Source organism: Betta splendens, chromosome 16, assembly GCF_900634795.4.
Source record: "Betta splendens chromosome 16, fBetSpl5.4, whole genome shotgun sequence".
NCBI classification, from domain to species: Eukaryota; Metazoa; Chordata; class Actinopteri; order Anabantiformes; family Osphronemidae; genus Betta; species Betta splendens.
Window position 1 is genome coordinate 15,720,513 of NC_040896.2, and position 11,000 is coordinate 15,731,512.

At 49.5% G+C, this 11,000-nt stretch overlaps 1 protein-coding gene across 7 annotated transcripts; it reads right to left on the minus strand.

Moving 5' to 3' along the window:
- Positions 1 to 1,995: 1,995 nt before the first annotated feature.
- tcea3 (transcription elongation factor A (SII), 3) lies at positions 1,996 to 7,961 on the minus strand. Of its 7 annotated transcripts, none has more exons than XM_055503328.1 (21): positions 7,638 to 7,961; positions 6,918 to 6,980; positions 6,657 to 6,762; positions 6,471 to 6,564; positions 5,581 to 5,958; positions 5,403 to 5,516; positions 5,219 to 5,320; positions 5,051 to 5,122; positions 4,831 to 4,947; positions 4,661 to 4,723; positions 4,486 to 4,545; positions 4,232 to 4,303; positions 4,051 to 4,110; positions 3,915 to 3,977; positions 3,773 to 3,841; positions 3,543 to 3,703; positions 3,400 to 3,461; positions 3,131 to 3,280; positions 2,907 to 3,053; positions 2,545 to 2,616; positions 1,996 to 2,436 (listed from the first exon to the last, which is right to left on the minus strand). In XM_055503328.1, exons 1-21 carry the CDS (start codon positions 7,704 to 7,706, stop codon positions 2,428 to 2,430), a joined length of 2,103 nt encoding a protein of 700 aa, XP_055359303.1. In that variant the 5' UTR covers positions 7,707 to 7,961; the 3' UTR covers positions 1,996 to 2,427. The 7 variants fall into 7 exon arrangements, with proteins under 7 accessions (XP_055359303.1, XP_055359302.1, XP_055359304.1 ...); XM_055503327.1 differs by having other exon boundaries at positions 5,581 to 6,027; XM_055503329.1 differs by lacking the exon at positions 7,638 to 7,961 and adding an exon at positions 7,178 to 7,590 and having other exon boundaries at positions 5,581 to 6,027.
- Positions 7,962 to 11,000: the final 3,039 nt, after the last annotated feature.

An 11,000-nucleotide genomic window follows, 5' to 3' on the forward strand; every position in this document is an offset into this window, starting at 1 on the left:
TGACCTTTACAGACATTTAGCATGGGCACAAACTGCACAGTCACACCAGAATCCGCCTGCTGAAATTTACACGCATGGTGTGGCCGGGGGTGTAAGCAGAACACGAAGCCGGCAGAACAGCAACAGCGACATGGACATTTCAGGACTTTGGTTAGATGGCCATTAAACTGAACTATGGACCAAGACAAACTTCAAGGATACAGTAAACTACTCTGAGAATCAAGTGACATCGTGAAAAGTGAAACTTTACAAGTTCAACTTTGCCAACACTAATTAACAGTGCAAACTCAAATGTGTTGCTTTTTTCCTTTCCCTTCCCACTTTCAGTGCTAACATGAAGCTCTCCTGCCTGCGAGTCACACACAGCAGCGTCTGCAGCGTCTGCAGCCTTACAGCGAGCAGCAGGCCTGGTGCGAAGTGCATTGACTGACAGCTGGGAGCTCCCGCCGCTGGCATTAATCATCTCTGACGGGTTAGAAGGGAAACTCACGGCTCACGAAGGTTCTTCAGGGAGTTGAGTTCACAAATCTGAGTCCAGTCAGACCTTTGTGTTGTTCAAAGCCCACATATAGTTGATACTTACGACCTCGTTTCTACCAAGACTCATTACTACTGTATACTGTAGTTCTAATAGTTGACTGAAGGTTCACAGACTAAGGACTGTGTGGATTTGAAACGTGACAAAAAGGTTTGTTGAATACAACCATCTGCACACACAGCTTTACGAAGACTTACCATGTAATGTAATGTAACCAATGTGCCATTAACACACACCTCAACGTTACACGCACACTACGTCTCTCCTCTGAGATTTTTTCATGACCAAATTTCAAAAATGAACTCTGACAGACACTTAAATATGATAAATATTGTTTCAGTTGTCAGACTGAATATTTGTAGAATTCAAACTCAAAGTCTCTATTGTTTCAATCTGTGTTTTGAGCGGAGACGACTCGGCAGAAGATAATGAAAAATTATGTTTACTTTTATTAAATGCAATTTGCAGTGATATTATAAATAGTTTAGAATGGCCTGAAAATAATAATATTTAGACAAAATATTTTGGACACTGACTTAAGTTCTACCTTCCCCCATCTCATGTAAGCAACTGCTGAGCACTGAGGTCACAGAGAGAAGCAGCTGTGGAGAATTAGTCTGCCGCAGCATCCATTAACAAATTATCAGGGAGAAATGTTGATCTTTGCAGAGATTCATTTTACTTGCTCATGCTAAAATACGCAAGTTCACCGAGTGGCTTTTGCCAAATCTCCCTCTTCTGTATTTTTATATTTATTTCCGTTGATGCGGATTCAAGGAGCTTCGTTGCGGGTGACATTTCCCGGCTAACCCGTGGCTCTCCGACGGCTCCTGAACGCAACACCGGCGCGGAGCGACACGTTCGGCGCTGCTGTTTTCTACCTCCGAGTAGTGGAGACGATGCAGGAGAAGTAACACGCAGGGAACCAGATGGCGGCGTCTCAGCCAGAGGACAGCTGGGAAGCTTCCCCTCTCCCACTTCCACAACAGTCCACCTCTCACATTGCTACCAAACATATGGCCAGTCTCATCACACAAGTAGAATTTTGCACATTGCCGAGGGCGCAAACATTTGACTAATCATAGGACTAATTATAGCACTTGTTAAGAAACAGGTTTGTGTTGTTAAATGGTGTTAAAAGGCTTTAATAGTCTTTCCATTCTAATTTTAATGACTTTCCTTCAGGTTGATGGTGAATCAGCATCTAACGTGTGGTAGCGAATGCTGAGACCAGATCAGTTCATTTGAAGGAGCTGCCGCTGTTTTATGATCCACGATGAATTGTTGCCATCTACTGTTCAGGGCTTGAACAGATAAACAGTTCAATGGACTCTGCAATTGCATTTGAGGCCAGTGGGTGCGTGTCAGTTGTTAGAGAAAACATTATGATAAGAACTTTGTCCAAATAAACCTTAACTTTAAAGCCAATAATAATCTCAGGGCTACAAAGTCAAAAGCAATGTTATATTATTTTATAACAGTTCAAAGAGCCTCTGGATAAGACTGATAATTATATAACAGTCTAACAGTCATCACTGTAATTATTTATGCAGCTTTATTTAAATTGTATTTAGAAAAAGTAAATAGCCATAATGAGATAGCATGGATTAACTGCATCACGTCTTTATCCTTTCATCACCACTGATATCGTCCTTGGTTAATTTCATGACTCATCAATCTGTCAATCACGCCTCGAATTCAAATTCACATGAAGCAAACCTGGATTATAAGCACACACTTACAAATCTCAAAATGTCAAGTAAAAATGATAGGAACACTTTTGTCCGTTCAAACTCGTAGCTGCAGTAAGATATAAATTTTCCGCCCTCACATATTATAAAATATGCAGTTCAGTATTCTCCGAAAGACCTGGCTCCAACCGGAAGGCGTCAGCAGAACTGGAATTTAGGAAGAAAAAGAAGGTATTCACAAAGTGTTCTTAGAAGCTTTTCAAACGGATCTGAAGCACAGGAGTTCTAAAGACCAAGGCCGAGGACGGAAGTTACCTTCCAGCGGTTGCCACATTCATTACACAGGACGAATGTGGTCATGGGCTCATCAGCACTGCGCGTCTGCACCTGAAACACACACACACACACACACACACACACACACACACACACACACACACACACACACACACACACACACACACACACACACACACACACACACACACACACACACACAGCAAATTACTCTACAACCTGAAACACAATCATTTACTCACATCGTTATAAAACAGATACATTAACAGAAATAACCCACTGCTCCGCATCATTCACCAAATGAAGCCCATTAAACAACAGCGTCAGCCCCTGGCTTGAGTGGCGGCTCGGTCTACGTGCTGGCGGCCGCGTGTGTCTACCTGGTTGTAGGTGCAGTTCTTCTTCCTGCACTTGCTGCACTGCAGCAGGTCGGTGGTGGTGCCGCCCGTTTTGGCCATCTGATGCTCCCTGATGGCCTCCTGCGTGATCACGTTCCTCAGCTGCTTCAGCTCGTCGCTGGCCATTTCCTGGACAGACCACGCGCGTGACCACAGCTTACAGGCACAAAAACCCAGGCAGAGCATGGACGAGCGGGGGCGCGTACCTCGGCCGACATGGTGGCGATGCGGCTCAGGTCGATGCTCCCTGCGAGCACGTTTTTCCGAAGGCCGGGGTTTTTGGGATCCTTCAAATTGCTGATGCGACTGCGGACCCGGTTTTTATATTTCATGTCGGTGGCCTTTGACTCCTGGTAGATATGTGCAGCGTGTAGTCAAGAATAAACTCATTCTGCTTTTTATCTGATCACAGTAGTGATGTCTGACAACAGATGAGTCACGCCAAGCGAACTGCAGCTAATTCACCACACTGCAGGATATGATCTTCAATCTCGGCGGCCATGCTGTCGCAGTTGGCTCCGAACTCTTTGTAGTCGTCTGTGAAAAAGCAGACACAGCCCCGTTAGGCTCCTGTGGAGGCGCTAGCGTGTGTTACGTGGGTAAAAAGGCGCCGCTCACTGTCTGTGCGCAGGGCGGCCGCCAGCATCTCGATGCACTTGTCTCTGACGGAGTCGCCGGTGGACAGGTGAGGGGGCAGAGGACCCCCTGCGGAGCTGAAGCCGGGGGACATGGGGCTGGTTGGGGTGGTGGGGGTTTTGGGGGCTTCCGATTTTCCTTTCCTGCGAATAAAACAGCAACACAATAGATCTGGTGCGTTTTGGGGCGTCGTCACCCTGGCATTTAAATACCGTTCGGCGGCGTCGGTCGACGGCTTCCTCTGTGGAGGATGAGACGCCTTCGAGCCGTGGGACTCCCTCCTGCAACATCAGGACCATTTTAAATGAAACAGAGCGAGAGCTGAGCGTTCCGACTTGCGTCTGCGTCCTTTACCGTTCCCCCGTCAGCTTCTTGGCTGGTGGCGAGCTGCTTTTCTTCGAATCGGTGGACTCCCGCCTTCAACGTAAAAAAGGCTTTTCAGCGGCCGATTTCCGGGCGAGCGCGAGCGTGAAGCGTGCGTCAGACTCACCTGTCCGGTCTGGAGTCGGTCGAGTGGCGTTTTACAGGCTTCGACTCGCTCGAGTCCTTTCTACAACAGAGAGGAGGCAAAGCTCTGGTGAGACCAACATTTTTCAAACGTTGAGTCAAGGGAAATACAACTGTTTAATATCAGTATTCATTATTGGGGTCCAATTTCCCTTCCAGCCCACCTGTGTTTTTCTTTTTTCACATCCAAACTGGACTTTTTGTGCGGCTGTGTTTTAGAGTCAGAGGAATCTTTCCTGACAAAAGGAAACATTTGTGCATCATTCTGAAGAAAACAAAGCCACGAACGCCATGAATGGACACGAACGCTATAATCAGCCAGTGTCCACCCGCACTGAAAGCCAACAAACGTCTGCTTCAAGCTGCTAAGGTTGCGAGTTAGAGCCCAGCAAGCAGTTTCACACCGTGCCTCGCCAACCTCTCTTTCGTGGCTTCATCGGAGTGTTTTTTAGACACTTTGCTCTCAGACGGGTCTTTCCTGCAATCACAAACACAGGCCTGCTGACACGCGCTGCGATGCCGTTGGTCCTTCAGAGGCGACACTAAAGTTACGGGTCAGTGATGAGCGAGAGACTGGTTCACAGATCTCAGACCTGTCTTTCTTCGTGTCTGACGTCTTCTTCTGTGAAGGAGGTTGAGAATGGGACGGCTCCTTCCTGTTGCAGCAAATAACATCATTTAGTGCAGGGAAGTTCCTCACTGCATAACGGGTTAATTCTTAAATCCTCCCAGACATGCGGCCTGAAGCGAAAGCTCATCTGACCCGGACTTCTCTTTCTCCTTCTTCCCATCTAGTGAGGGTCGCTTCGGGGGAGGAGGCGGAGGGTGAAGGTGAAGAGGGAGCGGAGGAAGCGGCGCGTTGGGGTCGGGAGCCTCTTTTCTAGACCAAGAGACACCTTTGAGCCGCGTCACGTCAGAAGCGAATGACAAAGCAGTAATGAGATGCCGTGCGGGGGGGGGGGGGGGGGCATGCAGACCCTGACCTTGGTGCAGGAGGGGGATGAAGATGAAGAGGAAGAGGAGCTATTGGAGCATTTGGGTCCGGAGGAAGTTTCCTGGCGAGAATCAACAAGTTTTAGTCCCCGCAAAGAGTAAAGGACTGAGAATGGCACGTCTGAGTGGAACACACACATGCACCAGCGTGGCCTGACCTCTCCTTCCTGACGTCCAACGCCGGCCGCTTAGCCGGCGGGGAGGCGGGCCGGGCGGCGCGGGGGGGAGGGGTGTGGGAGGACGGGTCTTTATCGTCCTTCCTGAGCACAAGGCACATGGCACATTTAATAGGCACGCACGCCAACGCCCCCTTCGCCGGCCGCGCCATGCTAGCGCTCTGACCTGTCCTTTCTAGCGTCCACGCTGGGCCGCTTGGCCGGGTGGGGGGGCCGGTGGGGCCGCGGGGGGGGGGGGAGGCGGCCGGGGTACAGAACGCTGCTGTCCAGGACACCTCTCCTGAAACACACAAGCCACCGTGAGGCGCAGCCGCGTCCCGGCGGCGGCGGCGCCGTCCTCTCACCTTTCGAACGGCGGCCGGTGAGCGTCGGCGGCTCGCTCGCCCGCCGGCCTCTCTCGCTGCGACGCGTCCAAGGGCCTCTCCGCTCGGGTTTCCTCCCCGGCCTTGTCATCGGCGCCGCCGTGTCTCCTCGGATCCTCCGAGGGCTTCTCCTCCGCTTGTCTCGCTGTCTTCGCGTCTTCCGTCTGCCTGTCTCTCCTCGGCTGCGGCTGCGGCTGCGGCTGCGGCTGCGGCTGCGCATCGTGCGCATGCCCCGGCTTCTGCTCGTCCTCAGCCCTTTCCTGGGTCTGTTTACCGTTGCGAGCCTTGTCCGGGTGTTTGTCGTCCTTGGGGACATCTGCTCCTTTTGGGGGTTTGTCCTCATCTGTGTGTTTTTCTTTCCTGTTCTTTTCAGAGTGTTTTTTGTCAGGATCTGAATCATGTTTCGCTTTGACATCCAGTGTCTTGTGACTAAGAGAAACAAAGCATGTATCATTTTGTACATTGCTCTGAGATTCAGATTACAGAGGATTCAATTACAGGTGTAAAAACAGGGTTGCTTGGATTTATTTCATCTGCATTTAGTTCCTTGCAGATGTCCCCCCCTGGTAGCAGTAACTAAAGCTTATCTACCAGCTTCTCACACGCGGTCAGACAGTTTACTTCCAGTCTTCCTAACAAATTCTTTCCAGCTCCTTTAGTCTAAACAGCTGTTTGTGCGCGATCGGCTTCAGACATCTGCACAGCTACGTTTAGTCTCTAGATCTGGGCTCAAGGACAGTTAGACGAGTGAGAGGTGACAACATGGTGACGTTGCCAGAGGACCTGCAGCTAACGTTCGCTTTAGCGTGTCGCATCGTGGCGTCGGATCATACGCCCGTGTTGTTTGTGTCAGTGCACGTGAATGCACTGACCTGCTGTGCGTCTCAGAGGCCGAGCCGTTTGGAGGCACGGAGTCGAGGCCGTTCTTCATTTTAGTCGATTGCTCAGAGTGAGAATGGCCTGAGTCTGTGTGAAGGGGGGGGGGAATAAACAATGAGAGTTCAATTACGTGTTTGCTGCATTAACAACCAGTTCACCGCTTGAAAAATCAAACGCACCCAGCAGTCTTTTCCAGTCTTTGATGAGGACCTTTGCCAGGGCGATGACTTCCTCATCTGTGCAGTGCTTCCTGATACCATTCACAGACATGCCAATTCTTGTTTCCTAAAAACACACACACGTAAAATGTGCAGAGACGGAAGGCGCGTGCAACGGTTTCATTAGCACACGTTGCTCGTTCACGCATCGATCTTAAGCCGCTTCGAGGCGGTTAAGCCTCGTGTGGGTGAAATGTAACGTGGTTTTATAGCGAAGCCTACTTGGAGAAGTTGAAGTGTCATGTTGAACCCTTTCAGTTCCTTCAGCAGGTCCATGGCGCCCTCCTGCACGCGCACACACACACACGCACAAACATTAAACGCTTGTCATTAGATACTGAGCGTGTAACGACAGTGTAAAGCACATGATATTTAAATTAAAGAATCCCAGCGGCAGCTTTTTAGCTTCCGTGTTCAGTTCACGAGCACTTTAGAAAAACAAACACCGACGCGAGAACAACGGATCGCAGCAGACGTCCAACCTTCTGTTTGTCTTCTTCTGATCTCAAGCTGCGTGTCACTCCCACATCCTTCTAACTGTGCTCGAGCGCCATGAGACAATAACGTCCTGTTTTGCGGACGCAGCCACAACACGACCTTGCGCACAGCTTTGCGCACTGTTTACTTTCCGTCGCACACTTTGGTCCCCGTTCGACGCGACGGCCGCGGCCGAAGACTCGCGAAAAGCCCGTCGACGAGTGCACAAACTTTGCCCCACGCGACGCTGCACCCGCGGAACGTCCGCAAAGTCGGCCGAACACCTGTTGTCACGCCACGGGCTCCCGTTACGGCCGTGCAGACTTTCGATCGACGCGGACTCGCGCTGAAACGAACCCGTGGCTTTTCGCGGAGAAATCCACGGCCTGCGGCGCGGCGCGGCGCAGCACGAGGCGGCGGGCGACGCGACGCGCCACCTGCGGGTGCCATAAAATACGGTCTCACCGTGTTATTTCTAGACACCATCTTGTCCAGTTTCTTTGCAATCCGGATGAGGTCCTCCTCACGCGTCATCGCTGCATTTAATCGACTTTAAACGTCCCAACTACGCGGACAGGGCGCCGGTTAAAACCCGTGAAATGAGGGAAAGTTTGCGCTCGCGGCGGGTCGGACTTTACGCACGGAGCGCTCCATTCAGCCCAGAGGCGTGTCCTGGCGCAGGATCCCAGCTGACCTGCGCGACACATGACAACAACTAAATATAGACGCTGTAGTAGACGCACGGGGCAGCGCTAAAATCTATCCCCCAGGCTGCTTCACAGGGACCTCTGAGGCGTTCCTTCTTCTATGAAACACTTCCTTGTTCACTCCATTGAGGGACGCGCTTACGACGCTATCGTTTTATCTTATCTTAAATCCTACTCAGCCCAGTCGTCGTTTTACACTTTGTTCCAAACTTCTTTGTGTTTTGGTGACATTATCTCTGTTTGCGTGTGTTGGATGCGGGTTGTCCACATAAACGAGGCCAATGTCTAATGATTAATCGTCTCATAGCGGAGGCTGGGCGCAGAGTGCACTCCTGTTATTTGTTCACCAGTACCAGCTGCCGCGGTGCCAAAGAGCAGCCTGACACTGGCTCACACGTTACGTTTATTGTCTCCCAAGCGTTTGAGCGCTTTATGCCAACTCGAGCAGCCTTTTAAATGTCAAGAGTTTCCGATTTTATACTTTTTGCAGCCCGTATGTTTGCTCTATTTCAATATCTATACAAAGTAAAACTGTTTTCAAGATTTGCTCACGCGTCTGTTCCACCAGAGGGCGCTGTGGTGTAAATTCCCAGATAAGGGAATTATCTTGCATCAACTATTGCTTCTATTGGCACTTTTGCAATAAACCTGCTTCTAGAAACATTTTGTGTTCAAATATCAATGTTGGCACCCAGAGACATACTATTATCATTTAAAAATGACTTAAATCCGTTATTGCGTACAGAAAATATTCCAAACAATAAATTTACTAACAATTACTCAGGCTGTGTTTTCCACCTGTTTTGCATCCATGTTAAAAATAAATTTATATCGAAGCTCTGACAACTTGTTGGAAGCAACCACTTACAGACTGTTTTCTTAGGAAATCTTTTTATTGGGGAAAAACCTCCCAACCCTTAAAGGCATGACGGTTTACTCCCACAGTCCACCAGGGACTGAGCCGTTCTCCAGGTCAGATCTCACAGTCAAACCTCTTGCTGGATGCCTCAAACGTGGGAAGTAAGGACATTCGAGATGCAAAATAGTTTGGTGTCAAGGATAAAATATAGCCGTGAGACTGTTTGCTAGTGAGGCTATCAGTGTCAAGAGAGCGTCTTCATGCCCACCTGTTTGTATAGATGCAGTATTAATAGACAAACTGTGACAGTCTTGTTTGTGTGGAGAGGATTTGAAGTAATTGTCTTAATGATGAAAGGTGAAAGTAAGCGCTGGTCTTGAGCAAAGAGCATTATGTCTTTACACCCCTGTTACACAACAGGCTAAGGCTATAACCCAACCCTGCCAGCGTCTGGAGACTACGGTGAGTCTGGCGGGTGGAGAGGGAGCTGTCTGGCTTGAGAAGTGGAACGGCTCACTGAGGTAAGAGAGGAAGCAGGGCGAGAGGAAGAACCGGTGATCAAGATCAACCAGCGAGATCATCCCAAGAGCGGCTGCACGGAGGTGAACCTGGAAAGCTGACCTCTGACCTTTTTCACGTCCACAGGATCAAAATCCTGTTACAGCAGACAGACAGCAAGTCCACAAGTTTTAACTTACCTCCATCGATACCGATGGTAGTGGTGAAAAACCTCTATTAACTCAAGAACCTTGACTTGAAGACTAGTGGTTATTGTTTTGATATGATTCATGGTGCAGTATATGCTTCACCTGACCTCATATTGATCCTTTGAATTCCCACAGCATCATTGGGAGCTACAGCTGCTGGGCAAACTGCAGGTGCTCTTTGCTCCAGGTTCTTATGTCTGGTGGGTAAATCTCAAGCTGAGAGAGCTAGTTTTATTGAAACTTACATGAAGGTGTTAAACCATTGTACCATTGCTAGAAGAAGCAATGCTGAGGTACTTGGATGTAAATATGGAGGCCATGCTGTTTGTACGGGTGTACCTAATAAATTGGCCAGTGACTTGCATGCATGCTTCCTCCACTCCTATGAGACGTGTTTACAGACGCATACACACACAACAGAAAGACCTCTGCCCCTTCAGACAGCTTAGGTCTTCACTTCGCTGTCAGGATTGTGACCTTGATGTTTAAGTGAGCCTCCCTGAACCTCTCCACTGGTGGTTTTCAGGTTACATAAGTGCGTCTGCCTGCATTCCCATACAGCACACGGCCGTACCCGGAGCTGCTGCCGGGCTCCACAGTCTGTCATTAGCCTCTTAGGTCCCACCACATCCTATCTTGTCTCCGCTTGCGAGACCCACGGTGACGGGCCGGCCTTTCTGAGCAGACGGGGGGGAAAGTGATGTTCCAGCAGTCAGAGTTCAGAGGGAGCATCCGCATGTCTGGCTTCCTGCACCTCGCCCCGCGCTGGAGTCTTTGCCAGGCGCAGACCAGAGACGCCAGAGACGCCAGGCCCGGGCAATTATGGCAATTTTTGGATGACATCAGGCCAGAAAATGAATGATTTCATTTAGCTGTCAATTTTTTTTCCTGGTTCTGGTGTAGGACGCAGAACCTGTAATAGAACACGTCAAAACAGAGTGGTAGAATTGTTTAGACGTTCACATCTGCAGTCGGCTGGAAGCTGATCCCAGCCTGGTGGGGTTGGTGCGTCTGCTAATAATGACCACTGTTCACCGGCGGCACTGGCACAAAGCAGACCGACGCTGGAGACGCTGGACCACCCAAACACTTTAAGCACATCCTTGTACCCTCAGCTGCCTGGAAGTGTGTGTTTATTGCCACACACACACACACACACACACACACACACACACACACACACACACACACACACACACACACACACACACACACACACACACACACAGATCTGCTATATGCAAAGCTGTTTTGGTGCTACCACTGTTTTAGCCTGCCTTTGACTGAAATAACCGGTACCAGACACCAAGTAACTAAATGACAAACCGAACTAAATCTGAATTATGCCTTGAGAAAGAGATGTTTAAGCCTGCGCCTAAAATGTTATGGTGCCATGTGCTGCTGAGCCTCACGACTAAAGGAATTCATTCACCACACAGCTGTGCCCTGAACGCACCATATAGGCCCTTCACGGCAAAGAAATAGCTGGAAAGTAAAATGTAAAATATGCGCTATAAGTCATCTTCACCCATCAATTACAAATTGGCACAATGCA